This window comes from Branchiostoma lanceolatum, chromosome 19 (assembly GCF_035083965.1).
Source record: "Branchiostoma lanceolatum isolate klBraLanc5 chromosome 19, klBraLanc5.hap2, whole genome shotgun sequence".
NCBI classification, from domain to species: domain Eukaryota; kingdom Metazoa; phylum Chordata; class Leptocardii; order Amphioxiformes; family Branchiostomatidae; genus Branchiostoma; species Branchiostoma lanceolatum.
In genome coordinates, this window is record NC_089740.1 from 5,639,820 (window position 1) to 5,658,621 (window position 18,802).

At 37.5% G+C, this 18,802-nt stretch overlaps 2 protein-coding genes across 3 annotated transcripts in view; one reads left to right on the forward strand and one right to left on the reverse strand.

Moving 5' to 3' along the window:
• Window positions 1-3,589: 3,589 nt before the first annotated feature.
• On the reverse strand, window positions 3,590-8,127 carry LOC136425662 (protein KTI12 homolog). Its single transcript, XM_066414590.1, has 9 exons — window positions 7,916-8,127; window positions 7,539-7,590; window positions 7,051-7,103; window positions 6,867-6,922; window positions 6,531-6,610; window positions 5,704-5,863; window positions 5,173-5,235; window positions 4,481-4,549; window positions 3,590-3,826 (listed from the first exon to the last, which is right to left on the reverse strand). The coding sequence occupies exons 1-9, from the start codon at window positions 8,064-8,066 to the stop codon at window positions 3,683-3,685; spliced, it is 828 nt and encodes a 275-aa protein (XP_066270687.1). The 5' UTR covers window positions 8,067-8,127; the 3' UTR covers window positions 3,590-3,682.
• Window positions 8,128-9,304: 1,177 nt separating this feature from the next.
• The window catches only part of LOC136425282 (uncharacterized), a 46,946-nt gene continuing 37,448 nt past the window's right edge, over window positions 9,305-18,802 (forward strand). For both annotated transcript variants that reach the window (XM_066414118.1, XM_066414119.1), the window contains exons 1-2: window positions 9,305-9,494; window positions 10,691-10,816. In XM_066414118.1, the coding sequence (XP_066270215.1) occupies window positions 9,343-9,494; window positions 10,691-10,816 (278 nt within the window). In that variant the 5' untranslated portion in view covers window positions 9,305-9,342. The remainder of the gene's footprint in view (window positions 9,495-10,690; window positions 10,817-18,802) is intronic.

Below are 18,802 nucleotides of genomic sequence, written 5' to 3' on the forward strand. Positions count from 1 at the left end.
CATCAACAACGCCGTGTACATTCCAATACGTAGCTGGCATGTTAAAATCTTAGCTCTCCATTATCTTATGTCTTAGTGATAGGTCACACAGATAAGGATAAGTGTCTCATGTGATGGCACAGCATGCATTGTCCAGTCAAAGTGTCTTTTCAGTCCTTTTAGAAATATTACTTCGGTTCTTTTAGAAATATACGTATATAAGTATATACGTAATATAAGTATATACGTATATAAGTATTACTTCCCTGCTGAAGGGAAATTGGTGTTCAAAATGTTATTCAGATGAATTCTAGAATACTCAAATGTAAAGCTGAATATAGGAATATGTGGCGTCGTGTGGCATAACGGGAGGGTGTTTGACCCAGAACCAAGTGGTCCCGGGTTCGAATCCCCGTGACGTCACCGATGTTGTGCCCTTGGGAAAGGCACTTAACACGACTTTCCTCACTCCACCCAGGTGTATAAATGGGTATATTATTCTCTGTATGTTGCAATGTTGATATGAGTTATAAAACCTTATCTGTCCTTGTATGTCAAAAATCGAAGTAAAAACAGAATATAGGAAAGTACACCTGTTTCAAAAGTTGAAAAGTACTACAGTAAATGGAAGCCTTGATGGCTATGAAATATGGAAGAGTTTGAATCAGATGTACAGTACTTAAAGTCTTTGTAAATAAAACTTCTTTGTTGTTACCTCATCAGTTTTGTTTACTTTGTTGAGTGTGCACATTTGCAAGATGTTCAAAGAATCGTAGGAACATAAAATAGAAGCTACCCAATATGAAGTCATCTTAAGTAGGAAGCTTTTGTGGGGTATGGAAAAATTCAGGGGTGCGAGTGTAAGCAAGGAGGTTAAAATTTTAACCTCCTTGGTGTAAGGAATAGCAGAGAGGGTTTCTTCGATGGAAAGTCCAGTTTTTGCCGTGGCCGTTGTTTGTTTCAGGCACTCACTGGCCCATAGTTAAGCCAAGGAGGCTTCCTTTTAACCTCCTTGGTTAAGCAACATATACACAGCAACATAACATAAATACATACAAATGATACAATACAAACAAAAATCAAATCCTATATATATATATACGGACGTTTCCAGAGGTGTGTAAAGTATGTGTTGCAATGAAATGAATACAAACTGAACAATGGTGTTAGATGAGTGGAAAAGATTTTAAACAAAAGAATAGCACTGTTTATGCCATCTGGCGTCAAAAGTGTCAGGTTAAAAACAAACTACTAGTATGCAAGTGATCATGAGTCACAAAAAGTGCTAAAATTCCTCCACCAATATTATAGTGTTTGATGTTGATAGGTGAATTTTGGCACCTTTTTGGGGTGACACACCAAGTAGCCTGTTGCACAAAAGAAGGTCATAACATGGCCCGCCACGACCTTGGACAAAAGTAGCCACCTGGCCGGCGCCGGTGTTTATTTTTGGGGGAGCGCTGAATCATGTTTTTCAACTTATCAGGGTCAAGGCAATGTTCCTTTGCTGGGGAAATTGCTTCCGGTAATCTTTAAGAAATTAGATGAAACAAAAACAAATTCAAGTAAGATTAAAAAGAAGCGTCAACAAAGTTAACTTTGTATCAACTTTCTTAAAAGGTAATTGTAACAATAGTATGTATGGTGCAATACTATGTATGGTGCAATAGTATGGAAAAAACAACAAAAGATGAATGAAAGAGAATTATGTGACTTACAAAACAATGCTAAAAAATAAATGACCCACTTTTCTTAGGTCCCAGTTTTCGTCCAGTCGGAAAATCCCTTTAAATCAGTGACACACAGACTTAAAATACAATGACGTAGCATGTTTGTTGAACACTGCTTTGTACACTATTTACCAAAGTACAGAGGACTTATTTGCTCAAACTCTAAGTTGACAAACATAGCTGTGAAGCAAACTGATCGATTAGAAGGGGCAAGGAACAGTCCAGTTACAAGTCATAGATTGCTTGCAAAGCTGGTGTGTTTCGCCGAAGGGTGGGTATACCAGCATTACAGATACAGAAAAGTGCTACTGAAGTTGTAAATGTGGGAACTATTCACCTAAAATGCAGCTGGAGGAAGCTACAACAAAAAGATCACATGAAACAAGCGTTGTGGAAAGTATGAAAACAACAGAATGTGCAAAACAGGGCTCTGCAACCGAAGTTCAGATGACGTTGGAACATGACTTGCCGGACGGTGCCGCCATGCCAGAGCGAATGGACGATATCACAGAGGAAGCACGAATCTTACCATCAGACAGTAGCGGACAGGGCTTTGCGCCGAAGGATCAAGTCGTTTCTTATGACAGCAAACAGGATGGGAAAGAATCGACAAAAGGGAGAACACATGGAAAGAATTCCAGTTTTAAGTCTCGCTTTTGTGTGCTTTTATGAGAAAAAGTACCTTTCGTATTGAATGCAGAACTTCAATAGTACAATTTCATTGGGATCACTATGAAGAGGACCTAAGTTAGTGTAATTGTGTAAGTACACAATATCTTATTTTAGTTTAATAATATTTTGTCAATGATACACCTCAAAAATAGTTGTTCAAAGTCAGAATTGATATTTGGAAAAATAGAATATGAAAAAAATCTGAACTGAATGTGAAATAGCTGACTCATGCCTCTAAGAAGAAGTAAGATGTATGCTAAGCTATGTCTAAATGGTGTCATCTCTAAAAATAGCACGATGTGGTCACAATTTGGCTAAGCATTTAAACCTGTTTAACTCACATTATTAATATTAGATTTGCTACTCAACCATTACTTAAATTTCTACACCTTTTCTGTGATGTTTTTCCAGGTTTTTACCTCAAGCTGGTTTTCCTTCTCAACCTTACCCTGGTCACTGGTGTACAGTTGGTTACCCTGGACATTTAGTACCTTCACCCAGTATGCCTTGCATATCCAAGGATTTCAAGAATGGAGCAGAAATGGTTTTGTCCAAGATCACTTAACAGATCCTGACCTATTCTGTTAAGTGCCTCTGTTATGCTGAAAATTAATATTGTCTCTTGAACTCTGGTACTTTGGAAAGGAATCTTTCAAACTTCAAGAAGGCTGAGTCGGAAGTTCTGCTTTTCAACTTGTTTCTGGATGTACAGTCGAATAATGTCATTAAAAGAGCATGCATACCTTTACATTATAGTACGGTAACCTTAGTTTCTGTTATATACATACACGTGATTAAGACATGGGCTTTAAGTACCTGCGAGATACCCCAAATTTAAAGTAATCATTTTTTCATGATAACAAAGCAAACTTAATCTAGATAAAAAGAGAGTGCAAATAGATGGCTATTTCCTGCACAATTGTTTATTACTATATTACTATTAGACAAAAGTTTTACAATACAGAATTGATATAATGTTTCTTAAAACCATCTTAGAGCCATTAAAACAATCACAATTCAGAAAAACGTCTATTAATCAAATGCGTACTTACTCAAGATTAAGATTTCAGACGAATGTACCAAAAGAAGCAGTTCTGTGTCTGATTTCATTTTGCAGGGACAATCGTTGCATAATATATGGCAAAGAAGACTGGAATTGTAGATATTGTTTTAAACACATATCTTAATTTGTTGTTGTATGACTAGCATAGCTTTAAAAATATAACTAAAAGTTGTGATATGTAAATGAAATCTACTGTACTATTAGCTCCACCCCAGAGAAATTGCCGAAATATATTTAACTATTTGATGCTATTATTGAGATATTGCACAAAGATGTTGGCCAGTTTGGATGTGTCGTCCACCGGGTGCATCTTGGTGTAGGTTATAAACTGTCGTCGATGTCTTCTCAGTTCCGGGGCAGTCACCACATGGCTTAGGTAGAGGTAAGCTTTCATTAAGGAAAATCAGGACAAATCTTTCTTGATGTTTGTTTGTTCTGTAGTTTTTGGTCATACAAGCAAGTTCACGGTGGTCTGATGCTCACTGTTTTCGCAGTAAAGTTTAATCCACCGAGAAAATGCTTGTTTTGTCTTCTGCCAGAAACCAGGACAAATTTTCTGAGAGAATTTCTTTCTGGATGTTTGTTTATTCTGTAGTTTCTTCTTCATTTCTGCTTATCCTCGTAAAAATGAAATTATTAGCAGTTTGCCCATGTACAAGTGTTAGTTTTTGTTCATACAAGCGAGCAAGCATTACTGCCAACTCAAATATGCTACTGTAAATGCATTCAATTTCACGGTGGTTTAATGTTTGCGGTTTTTGCCGTAACCTCTTCATCGCAAACTTAAATCCACCTTGAAAATGCTTGTTTTGTCTTCTGCCTGCCTACCACCTTGTTTAAACCAGGAACTAAAAACCACTGCGAAAACCCTGATTTCTCCCTAATGCGCAATCAAATCACTGCTAACGTTTACAGGACTTTGCAGTGGGCAAATGTCAAAGTTTAAGGCCCCTGCTCATGCTCTATCTACTAGTATATACCAGAGGCCTTAAACTTTGACATTCACAAAGCATCGCACTGCACATGGAAAGGATATTTTGTCCCCAGCTCCTTGTATGTGGATGTAGTCTCCCGGTACAGCAGTCTTCTGGGCATCAAGTAAGGTCTGGAAAATAAGAAATCACAGAACTTTGGCCTAAAATGGAAATCACAGTTTGTTTACAGTGCATGTGCAGGCCTCGAAATACTGGGTGCATGTGCACCTGTGTGCACCCAAAATTGGTGCTGTGCACCTAATTTTTGATTTATGGGTGCACTGGTGCACCTAGATATTTTCATAAGCTATAGGGTACAGGTACTATTGTACACTAGTATACAGAATATTCTTGAAATGTAAGTATCAGAAAAGGCAATATAACCTTTTGTAGTACATGTACTTTATATTTGATGTATTATAACTTGTTTGAAATTTTGAAGTTAGCTTTTGAATTACAGATTCTACAAGTTGTTTAAAGAGCATTAAACTTTGTACTCTGTAATCATGTTTTGCTGACATTCAACTTCATTTTATGTGGTGCACCCAAAATTCGTTCTGTGCACCTAATGTTTTTGGTTGGGTGCACCAGTGCACCTATTCCCCAAAATGAGTTTCGAGCCCTGATGTGTCATTGTGTGTATGGATACCAAAATCCTTTAATTTAGCACTCTGAAGTAGCTGTTTGGCACCTACGTCCCTATTGGTTACAGAGTTAGGCAGCAGGGAGAAGGTTGATGACTGCATGTACTTACATTCACTACTTCCTGGGTGATCTTGTCCAGCTCATGTAGGAAGTTGGTAGACGACAGAGGTTGCTGTAGACAAAAATAACACCACAGATAGTCGACAGTTTAAATTGACAGAACATGATGAATGTATCTGAGGTAAGAGATGATAATACATTAGTATCCAATCGATGTATCCACGATGATGATGATGATGATCCAATCAGTGTGTTTGATTGTAAGTAAGATTTTGGGCTAATTTTGTGGGAAAATAGCTTTATTCAGCCTTCAAATTTACAATTACATGGAATTCTGAAGTCTTATTTTCATCCTAACACACTATGTAATTAATTGTGGAGATATTTTACCAAAATTTTAGAAAGGTTAAGATATCCCATCTTGTTCATTCATTCTATTAGGCGAAGCTATAATTTTCCTACCTTACAGTTAAGTTACTACATATCTTTCAAAGACATTCAAACTTTAAATTAAAAATCTAGTTTTGTTATGTCAGTAATCTTATATCAGGACTGGTACTACATGATGGTGGATACTTACAGTTTGTGTGGAAGCATTTGGGGGAGGAGCTTTCCTGTGGAAGATAGCATCACAGATGTCCTGACAAGGAAGCTCATCTCCTGTCTGTATGGTGAAGAGTGGAGAATCCCATCTGTGTCTGGAGTCAGGGGGTTCAAATCTCATCACAAGACCATCAAATCTGTACGAAAAAAGTAAATACATGTATACAAATCATTTACAGCTTAGGTTCTAAAAGGTAACAGCTTAGCTCCTTGTCAGGATGTGACAATAGAAATGTATCATGTAATTATGTGTTGTAATTTGGATAGGCGGGACATATAGTATAATGTAGGTGTGACATAGCCTGGTATCTAATTCCTACTTGTCTTTAGTTCCAGTTTGCTCCTTTGATCAAATAGTCTGTCACACTTGCTGAATGGTCTGTCACACAAGGTTTTGTTGAAAATGATAGAAGTAACAGGGCAAATGAAAAAGCATTCAGAAGTTCAATCCCTGCTACGCTGTTTGTAAGAAATATTTAAGACAATGCAGGACGTAAGGGACAAATGCATGGTTTTAATTTCACGGTAGCGTGAAAATGGAGTCTTGGCAGTGGTTTTAAGTTTGTGTTTGAGACAATAGTAGGGGGTAGGTGGGTAAAAATTTGCGGTAGTTTTAAGTTTACGGCAAAGAGCTTACCGCAAAAAGCGCTAACATATATAAAATAACCGTGAATATTTCTGCAGTTACATGTACAGTAAATGGGGACAGGGCTTTTCTGCAGAGAAGTGATCAGGGGTGTGATAGGCTGTTCAGTGACATAGCATTAGTTCATGGATAAACCAAGGTGCAAATGTAATACTGACATTTCTTGTGTGTACTGTTCTGAAGACTCCCTCTCCTGGTTCCATTGTGAGGCTAGTGGTGGGTTGGTGTCACAGTGGATCTGGAAACAACAGATATAAAGAATACTACTTCTAGTATACCATTAGGCTCACCTCTGAGACGTCGCCAATAGATTAAAGGTACTAATCAGCTCCACAACTACTTGTAGATCATTTTTTCCTTATCACAAAACCATTGAATAATGACTATATCAAAACAAACTTTAAAAAAAACCAATTTAGCTTTATTTGATATAAGATGAATTTTGAATATAATTATGAGCATAGATTTAAGAAGGAAGGAAATTCTTGGCTTACCACACAGTGTGGTGTCTGCAGAAGTTTGATCAGGCAAAACAGCTCATATCTGTAACCTGCAAAAAAGTGATGATCATATATCAAAAATCAAGTTCATGAACGTAACAGAAAATACAGCGGAACTTTGAATGGAACATCTGTAGTCATCATTATAAGTTTTCTGCTGAATGAAGATTTGTCTCACCTTTAATGTAGTTTAAGGAGTCTAGAATCACAACTGTTTCCTTGGTAAGTTTCCTGCAAATGTGAAAACAAATTGGTTAGCATGACAAAACATCAGTAACTGTTGTTCTATTCACTACAATTACAAACATCACACAAATATCTTATTCAAGCAAAATTTTGAGTTCATGGCAGAATACCATAAGAATCCTTGATCACGATATTAATACCAACTTGAATTAGTAAATCAGTAACATGTAGAACTTCAAAGTTGTCTATACTTTTAAAAGTTCTGTTGGAACTCGGAAGTCCCATCTATAATGTAACGTTATAGAGAGCGAATGTAACTGGTACTTTGGACATTTCTTTTACTAATACAATTATACACATTTTTACAAAAATTCCGCTGTTAAGAGTGACACTTGTGGCATCGTGTGGCCTAATAGTTAGGGTGTGTGACCCACAAATTATCAACAGCTAGGCCCTGGGATCAAATCCCTCCGTACTTACTTCTCTGTAGCAGACTTCAGCTTGGCCCTGGCATCTTTCTCTTGTCTAGAATCTAAAGATATAATAATAAAAGATATGTTACAGCAAGGAGATATTTAACCTCCTTGGTTACAGCAAAACCATGATGACAGCTAGCTCACCTCAGAAATTTGTTGAAGAATCTAACTATTAAGATGGCAGCAACAAAAAGTACGGCAAACTATATTCACCTTGAAGTTCAGCCAATGAAAATAAAAGACAATCCTCAAATTCTACTTACTGGCTAACATAAGTATACCTGTAATATCTTATCACAAGTCGGTTATTGTGTCTTTAAATAGTAAAACGCAAATCAAATTTCCAAAGTGCCCCCCTCCCCACCGCCACGACTAACGTACCTGCATACACGGCGTTCTTGTCGATACCAACACTTTCATCGCTCACAACGTACACCGGACGGTCGGTCGTACTTTCCACGTGCTTCTTCAGCTCCTCAACTCGTTTACTTTTCCCACTACACGGGATGCCGCACAAAACTACAAGCGGCATGCTGCGTGCTGACTGCCACGCTCAGCTGATCAAGAATTACCTGCACTTTTTATCCATTCCGCTAGAGGTCACTACTGTACTGTCCCTAGCGGGGAAGAATTACCTGCACTTTTTATCTACTCCATTAGATGTCGTTACTGCATTGTCCCTGGGTAACCCTTGACCTTTTTTCTGCAAGAGTAGATTCGGGCAGATACACATGTGAGTAGCCAGAGTAGTAGGGTAGATTTCTTCGGCCAGATAGGAGTCTTCTTGATTTCTAAACAAGAAAACAGGATGCCAACATTTCAAAGACTGTGTCCACATTTGAACGCAAGAGTAAATCAGAGGAAATCAAGTTTTCAGGAAGAGCTCACACAAAACAAAACAACGCAGTTGTCTCGATGGTTAAAACGTTACGTTTGTGTTTTTCAGTTGTTTGTCAGCTCGAGAAGAGAAGAAGTTTGGGATGTAAAGTTACAAGCATTTACCTGCATCAATACAGGCATTGATCTCATTCTTTACTTATTTCACTTTTACAATGTATTGTTTTCACTTCGTTTGCGAGGAATTAGGAGTCTTTTACCATACTGAAAGTCTGAAACTGCAGTATTTAATGCTTCCTGAAAAATACAACTGTGATCAAATGATAGAACACTTCCACTGTAAGTACGATAAGTTTGAAAAGACATTACAGAGCCCTATAATCCCATAGTAATAAATCTATGTCATTCTTTCTATCAGTATCAGTGTCCCCTGTGTTACTAGTAGCCGTGGCGACTATCAAGAAAAAACTCCCTTCGTTAGTCGCCACGGCTACCCCTGTGTATAAAGCACAATGTCCTATACATCTGTCCATTCAATGAAACACATGTGGTGGGATGCGTGGTTCGTCCGTCAATTTGACGAAGACCGATGTACGTCATCCATCATTTGGTTGGGTTGCATGTCCTCATGTGGCTATAGAGGCTCTCCTTTTCTGCTGGGTGGGCAGCTTTCCGAGACACAGTCATGTTATACATGCACAGATTTCAAAATAATATATTGTAAATGCAGAAATCTTCGCTGTGGTTTTATGTTGAAGGTTATCGCTGTGAACTCTTCAAAGCAAACTTAAAAACCCCTCAAAACTTTTTGCCCATCTATACTGTAGCGCTACTATTGTTTCCAACACGAACTTAAAACCACTGCGAACACTCCATTTTCTCCCCACTGCGACATAAAAACCAGCAAACTTAAATGCATGTACAGTACAGCATTCTAGTTTACCAACATGTTTTAATTCCTGTGATTTCAGATGCCGGACAGTATGATCCTGGCATATATGAATGTCCAGTATGTATGGAGTCACCAGTCTCCCACCAATAAGGCAGTGTACCCAGTGGCACATGTTGTGCCTCGACTGGATGTCAAGGTTCACCACGTATCCCATGTGCCAGGGCGCAATAGGTAAGTCAACATTTTGTTAATAGTTTTATGGTATTTCAAACAATAACGTGTTCTTTAAATTTACCGTATTTTCTCGAATAAAGTATGCACCGCAATTAAAGTGCGCATCCCCGATTTGTGGGAAGTTGCAGACAAATCTGCTGGGTTGAAACGTAAAATGAGAAAACTCAAATAAAGTATGCAACCCTTCACAGATCTTGAACAAATTTTAAAGTATAATTTAATATTGGTATTTTAAACTACTCATTATCAAAATAATATATATTGTCTGCTTGCCTAAACATTTATTTCTATTGATCTTCCGATGCTGTCCCAAACTACATGTGTCAGTGTTCCACTGTGTTCCTGGCTGACTTGAGGTTCGCTCTTCCCATTTGTCCGGGCAATAACTTCAAATTAAGTACGCACCCCAACTTTGGCAATGACTTGTGATGCCTTTTGGATTTTGAAAAGTTAAAAAAGTGCGTACTCTATTCGAGAAAATACGGTACTAACACCTGTGGTACTTGATAGAAAGATATGACATCAATTGAGCTCTCTTCATTAGCAAGCCGTACCTAAGGATTAGAAATGGAATTTATAAATTCATCTCCATTGTCTTTTCTTACAAATTACACTTGAGTGGTGGCACCTGGAAAGTTACAAACTTAATGGGAACCCAAGCAATATTATTAGGGCTCTAAAATTTTGAATTTTGAAAGACACTTACCGTACGGTAGTCTATTTATTTAGTAAATATATATACAGTACATGTATCTATTTCCCTGACCATTCCATTCTTTTTCTGCAAAAGTATGAGAACCAATTAATTGAATTGGTGTGGCCTATACTTGAAATAGTTGAATACAATACACATGCATAAACTGCTTATCTTATCCAAAATCGAATGTTCCACAATATTCTTATGACAGAAATCAGTTGCAACACCACTACTAAATTTCAAAATTATAATGCATTCCATAATTATTAATGTAATTACACTTATTTCATTTGTTAGTACAAACCCATCACTTAATTTCCAAATATCTTATTCCAGATAATGAGCTCATTTTATTGTTAAAAAGAACCCCCGCACCAAGTCTGCAAATGGTATCTTCCCAACAGGAGTTAATTTTATTCATGAATGCAACCTGATCCCCCCCACTGAACCTCTAATTGGTACGTTCCCACAATCATCTCATTTCCTGTCATGACAGGTCCTTCCCTGGTCACGTGACCCGATCACATGACCTCATCACGTCTATCCCTGCCTCCCGGACCACAGCTGGACGAGCCACGGTCTCCGACACCCAGCTGGTCCGCCGACTCCCGCGAACACACAGGTACAGTCAACCATCTTGAATTTCCCAACATTGTTCCTAAATTAAACATTAATATGGAAATTTTGTTGTAATCTTTGATAAAATGTGTCAGTGAAGCAAATTGAAAGGAAATTTAGTTGTGTGAATTTTTTGCATTAGTAGCAGGTGCGTCTGGACTTAGTCCATTACACCCCTATAAGTGATCTGTCAAGTGTAGCTGGCATAGTTTACTGATTAGGCCTAGGAAAAAAAATGTTGTGTTTCTGGTAAGGTTGCTGAAAAAATTGGGTCGGTAGGTAGGGATTCTCTTTTTTTTCCTCTTTTTTTTTTTTTTACATTTCAGCCGAAGCGATCCAAGAAATGCTTGTAGCTGGCATAGTTTTCTGATTAGGCCGGGAAAAAAATGTTGTGTTTCTGGTTTTGGTCCTTGAAACAAATAGGGTCGGTCGGTAGGGATTCATTTTTTTCTTCTACTTTTTTTAAATAGATTTCGGCCGAAGGGATCCCACAAATGCTTGTAGCATAGTTAACTGATTAGGCCAAGGAAAAAAAATGTTGTGTTTCTGGTAACGTTGCTGAAAAAAAGGGTCGGTAGGTAGGATTCTCTTTTTTTTTAATTTTAATTTTAATTTGGTCGAAGGTATCCAACAAATACAGTGTAATTCGCCCTGCAACGTTTGTTTCAATGCATCAAGACACTGATATTTTAAACATTGTATTGTAATAATACAGATATGCATTGTACAATACACAGTCAAGCATTCAATTGTACAATACACATTCTTACTGTTCAAAGCTTTCTACAGAGTGTAAAATACAGAAAGTCTGTTTTGAATTTCGTCACTAACAATTGTCAAATCAGAAATTCTATGTCCATTGCCAGCAGACGACCCAAAGAAAAAAAGCTAGGGTCGGTCGGACAACCTGAAACACAATATTTCTTTTCCTAGGCCTAACATGTTTCACTTCTGTGCAAATAGGCTCCAGGCAGGGCCACTATCAGTGTTGTCGCATTGCTGTTTGGAATTCTCCTATCTCCACTAAGAATGTTGGAACAACTCCATTTCTTAGGCCATGCCAATTTAATTTGTAGGTTCTTGCATTGGTGAATAGAAAAATGGTACTGATCTGTAATATCATGAAAAGAGCATCTGAGGAGAAAGACTGTTCTTTCAAGTTTGCTTAGACAGTTTCAAGGTGAAAACATTATGATATTTTATTATATAAGTTGTTTTTATCTTGATTGCTTTCTAAAACTGTATTTTGAAATTGCAGAGAACCAATAAAATGCATTGGAATGGCCTTAGCTAAACCCAAAGAGATGATATTCCTCAGTTTTGTTCTTTTTTTTTTTTAAAGAAGCACAGGGGAACAGAACATGTTTTTTGTATAATCTTTAATAGATTGCAGTTTATTTTTTACCACAGTGCCGTTTCGCATGTGTGTACTTTACTTAAAATGCAATGTATCTTCAACTCTGGTAATTTTATATACCTAACAATTTGTTATAGATATGACCATTGATCCAATATTGTCGACTGTAGAATTTCAGCAAACAACAGAAATACATGTAGGATGCATTTAATCTTTGCTTTTTTTTATTAATATTATATTAGAAATGGCAACAAAGAATAATATTCCCCAGATTCAATATTAACCTTACTCCCTACTAATGTGACCTTATTTAGCACCAAACTTGTATTGGTCACAGGATTAGGCAGCAGGGAGAAGGTTAATAATACATTAATTTTTGTACTACCACTTTTCTTTAATCTTTGAGAAAATACTACACCACAGAAAGAAAACCTTGCTGTCCATGCTTTTAGTTCTAATTTTGCTGGAGGATAAAAAAAACACATCTGTCAATACCTGCAGCTGAAAATGCAGAGGAAGGAAAATTCACCTTTTTAACTTGATACTGCCTGAGGTCTGAATTATTGATGTGGTTTATCCATTCAGCTATTTCTGTCCGTGTAGAGCTGTTCATATATAAACACACCTACAGCAGTGACAAATAACACTTCAGATTTCAGGCAACACCAATTCCATCTCTTGTTTCTTGGATTCGCCTTTAGTTAAGTTTTCATATTTCCGATTAAAAACAAACAAACATTAATGTGTAATCTAGGATTATCATATCATAATGAATATTTTACCAGATAGTGAGTGATCACCCCAAAATGCTCATATTTTGACACCAATACATAATGAAATTTGTTGTTTAGTACATTGTAGATACATCTTGAAAATCTATTGTTTGAAATATTTTTGAAAAGTATATTGACTTTGTGGCCCCAGTGTGGTATTTGGTTCTCTCAGGATATCTGTTCATAATTCCCATTTTTACTAAGTCAAAACTGCCAGTCAGGGGACTGATATAATCTGCTCTATGCATCATAAACAGGTGGTCATTATAGACAGGTAATTCTTAATGCTTGTGTCAACGTCAGTGGTCCTTATATGTAGGGGTGGTCACTTGTACAGGTTTGACTGTATATCAATGGCCAGGTGGTCCTTATGTAGAGGTGGTCACTTGTACAAGTTTGGCTGTATATCAATGGCCAGATGGTCCTTATATAGAGGGACACTTGTACAGGTTTGACTGTATATCAATGGCCAGGTGGTCCTTATATAGAGGGTCACTTGTACAGGTTTGACTGGCCAGGTGGTCCTTATGTAGAGGTGGTCGCTAGTACAAGCTCAAACTGTATTTGAACTAGAGTGACATGACACTGAGTCTTGGCAGACTTGTTCCACTTATGATCTAATCATAATGAAAAAGGTAAATTGTTATAATCCAGGCTATCTGCCAAAATCATTAATCAATTTTGCTTAATCCGCTAAAATGCATTTTCATCCACTTAGTTTTCTTTTAGAAGCCAAGAAACGACGAGGTCGATTGTTCTGGCCAAAGTGCTTCATGGAAAATTTGTGCTGGACAATCTCAGGCTTCAGGCTGTACTCTGACAGCAGCGATGGTATCACACCGCTGTACTGATGGTATCACACCGCTGTCAAACATCACAACTGTCAAAATAGCTTCTGAAGTAGCAGCTACCACTGATATGGCCAGGCTATTGGCAGGGTATTCTTTGTATAAGGGGTTTCCTGCAAGTTTGCGTTTTTGTGACAATCGAAAGGTCATGGGTTCAACTCCTGGATTCATTGAGTTGGTCAGACATTGTGTCCTTGGAATTTTTAGTGAGAAAATTCAATAATGTTATGTACATGTATGATTAACGCATACATTACATATTGAATTTCCTCACTCAACCAGGTGTAAATGGGTACCTGACTTCCATTGGGGTCTCTGAGATAAAAGGCAGTGAAAGGAAGAGGGTTGGGCTCCGCCCTCCAATACCATGCCCTAGACACAGTGGATAACAACCCACTGCCCCTACGGCATGCGCATGCATGACATTGTACCTTTTCTCACCTCATTCAGTCATTTGATGAAAATAAGAGGCTCTAAACTTATGTTGCTTCTTTGCAACCACAAGAGCTATCTACCAAGTTGAACCTAAAGTCGTAGCCATAGCTTGCCCAGCACACATGATACCAAAACCAGATGTTCTGCTGCAGTACCATAGAAAGCCGCTAGGGGGCCCAAAATCTAATAATTTTGAGGTCTCATCAAGATCTACCTACATATCCCCAAGAATTAAGACAAGCCAGGCATTCTTGAGTTATCATGCTAACAGACGGACACAAACGCTACCAAAAACATAACCTTCTTGGCAAAGGTAATAAAAGATGTTGAGAGTCCATTATTACAGTGGAGATTCACTCTTCTAAGCGCCTAAGCTCACTGTGATGAAAACAAACTATGGGTATATCATTCCACTTGTTATTCCATAGGGGTAGCCGAAATTAGATTACTTTCTACTGTATTTCTACTGTATCCTCAGGAAAGCCAGATTCACTTTGGTTTGGAAATGCTGAGACCTGACGTCACATATTGTGACCTACAATTGATTAATTCAATCATCTGGCGAGTAGCCTTCAGAACTGCCCAAGTTACAAATGACGGAAGAGCCCTGAACTATGGCGGACTTGTGTAAAACAAGTGAGGACTTGACTTTGGGGTATATTTAGCAAAGTATAGTAGACTTTTCAATTTTAAGTTTAGCCCCCCTTTAATAAGATATTTTTCCACCCCACTCATTGTTTGGAAGCGCATGCTATTGATTTTCCTTGTTATATCTGTCATTTTTATTTATTTCGATTTACCACATTTTGTGGAAGGATTGACATAACAGGTGAACCTTTTCAAGATGTCATCCCAGACCGGACTATACGATTTGGACCATCGCACACCGGGGCATGCCCCTACTCTTTTTCGAAAGGTGTGGTTGGTTCTTTAACGTGCGCGGGGTGTGGTTCTCCACGGGACCTCCATTTAAAGTCCTATCCGAGGGACGTCCCTAACCCTAGATGAGCTAGGTACTCATTTACACCTGAGTGAAGTGAGGAAAGTCATGTTAAGTGCCTTTCCCAAGGGCACAACGTCGGGGTGCAAGTTCGGACATGTCTCTGGGCACAACCCAGGATTAGATCCCGGGTCCCATTGATTGACAGCCGCGCGCTCTACACTTGCGCCACACGACGCCACAAAGCCATTTTAGACTTACAAAAATTAATTTTCATCAGTTTCATGCCAAGTTCATATTTTCTGGAAAAACCGGGAAATTTCCATCACAGTATGGAAAACCGGTTGGGAAGACAGCCCTGCATGGGCCATTCCCACTGGTCGTTTTCTGAAGGTCAGATAACACATCTAGACAAGGTCAAACTTGTCTGGTGCACTTAAAGCAGATGTGAAACTGGCCATGTTTGATAGATCACCTACCAAATGCTGGTCTGCCATCTTAATTGCATTGAAAACACCATGATGATGTTTTGTTACACTAACATTGCCTTTCCCTATTTATATATGATTTTCTGACATCACACAATTTCAGATAAATTTCAGATAATTTTTGTGATTTGTTCACAATATTACCCCTTGAAATATGATAAAAATGCCATAGCCCATATGGTCAATTATTTCAGCTGATGTTTTATCAGGGGTGTCTATATTATAAAAATGGGAATTTTACGGAATTCATACGACTGGTTTACAGATTACATAGAAATTTTACAGAATCCATATGATCCACTTCTAAGAAACATAATTATACAGATTTTATGGAATACAACATAATCATATGATCTTTACTTTTAGCAAAACTTGTATGTATGAATTCTGTAAAATTGGTATGGTTTGTAGTCAGTAGATCATTTGAATTCTGTGAAATTGGTATGTTTCTTAGTAGTAGATCGTTTGAATTCTGTAAAATTGGTATGTTTCTTAGTAGTAGATCCTTGAAATTCTGTAAAATTGGTATGTTTCTTAGTAGTAGATCCTTGAAATTCTGTAAAATTGGTATGTTTCTTAGTAGTAGATCGTTTAGATTCTGTAAAATTGGTATGTTTCTTAATAGTAGATGGTTTAGATTCTGTAAAATTAGTATGTTTCTTAGTAGTAGATCGTTTGGATTCTGTAAAATTGGTATGTTTTGTAGTTGTAGATCGTTTAAATTCTGTAAAATTGGTATGTTTCTTAGTTATAAATCGTTTGAATTCTGTAAAATTAGTATGTTTCTTAGTAGTGGATCGTTTAAACTCTATAAAATTCATATGAATCATACTTAACAGGCACCCCTGTTTAAGAACCAGAAAACCAACTAAGAAATTGTCCGTTTCTTTTTATCTCACCCTCGTAAAAAACAGGAAAGCACAAAGGAGCCCAAACCAAATAAGCCAGCATGATTTAGCGTCGGCCTTAAGTAGTTATTGATCAAAAGCCACCATAATGGAAGCTTGCAGAGGATGAAGCGGAGATCGGAAATCGATGTTTCCCGCGCGCTTGGGCGGAGAAGAGCCCTCTTTGATCTCCGAGCACCACACTAATGTTCTGCCCTGAATTTAATAACGGTGTTGCTATGAATATTTCAGCCGAAAAGCTCTTTGGACTTCAAATAAACTGAAGCGAGGACGGCGAAATAATGTCACGGATTCTGGCTTCAATATTTCTCGCTAAGACTGCGGACGAGACTTGGAAGAAAAAATGTCATAAAGCATTGATCATCGTTGGATGCGGACGTGTTTGAAATATCTGACCGACGGGTGGTTCTAATGAAATTTTGAACGGTCGTGAATTTCAGCATCCGAATGCTGCCTCTCATTTGGCATTTCATACAGCCATTTCATGCCTTTGACAGTGGCAGGCAGCCAAAAGTTGTTTGTGAAAAACCACACCCTTCTGTCAAATCTCGAAGAAAATCCTGACTTTTCTTTGAGCTTTCGTTCTACAGTATTAACTTTTCCTACAAATGTTGAGAAATTTTCCAGTATCAGCTGAAAAAATGAGAAACTTTTTATGTTTTGCTTTCTATGTCTCTGACCATATATATGAAAATAATATATAAGACACCGTCAATGTCTGTAAACATCATTCATAGTGACAGAATTACATTCTTCAACCATCCACCACCTATTTATGACTATGAATATATTGATATTTCCCCTTCTAAATGGCATTGATGTAGCAGTAAAATGCCAAATGGCAGCAAAACTTTCCCTGAACACAGCGTTTCATTGCCACAAGTTAGAACTCTACTAAAAATGCTACATGTTGTATTATGGGATAAAGCTATGTCTGTATATATGAAAGCATGAATGGAGAAATATTCAACCTAAGCAAGGTCCACTAACTTAGAGTTTGAGAGGCCTGTAATAAATTCAAGATGCTTGAAAACGGGTGGAAAATAGAGCTATTTCAAGAGACTGTGGATTGGTGACTTCCATACCAATGGAATTCTTTTACTCTAATTCTTTTATTCTTTTTTTAGTGCCAGATTGCATGCATGTCAAGTGACTTTGGCTGTAGACAAAGTAATACATGGCCCCACACCCCAATAGGGTTTGAAATCTCTTCAAATTTGTGAATATCTCAAACAAAAGTGCCATAATGTCTACATTTAACATTGTTATACCCCTCTTTGTATTGTATATTGTAGAGTGAGATATCATAAGTACACATGAGACTCTTTATCATCATTGTCCAACTTGAAGAATGACGGACTTTACATAGTGATGTCTTTAAAGGACTATCAAACTGTAAAATCTGTAAACTTTGACCCTCCAAATGACACAGGGAAGCCTTTAACAATGCTATTGTGATTGGGTTGAAAAGGGGACATATTTCCATCAGCTTATGTGTGTCCTAATGTCTATATTTCATTGCCTGTGCCTACACAAATATCTGTCCCTAGTGTGGATGAAATGTTGTTGTGTAGGAAGTCAACTGCACGCAAGAGACAGTTTTGCCTACTGGCAATCTTAAAGGATGTGGGATGTCATGAAGTAACGTCTTAAATCAACCGTCAGACTATCAAATGTGCCAAACTTTAACCCTTTAAATGACATAATGTAGCATTAGAAGAAGGAATATGTCATTTTGAAAAGCCACAAGAGAAATACAACCCAGGAGGGGATAGTGACTATGACTTATATGAAAGGGAAAATATCAATGGAGATGTATTGCCTTTAGGTTAGCAAAATGTTACAAAAAGTAGCAGATGCTTTCTAATTTTGAATTATCAGTCTTTGCATACTAAAAAAAATCTATTAATAATTCTATGAATGACAGCTTTAAAGTTTTCTTTGCAATATACCCCATCCTTGCTTGCAATGTTGCAAAATGTTGCAAAAACTAGCAGATAATTTCTAAACTTAGAAAGTTTTCATTGCTAGTCTATGCATACTGTACAAATTTAATAAACAATTTTATGAATGACAGTTTTCAAGTTTTCTTTGCAATAATTTCCATCTGTGCTTGTAAATGTTGCAAAATGTTTTTACAAAAGCAGATACTTTCTAAGCTTAAGAAGTTTTAATTACTAGTCTTTGCTACTATACTTCATTCTTATACTACTACTGCATACTGTAAAAATTTGTCAACAA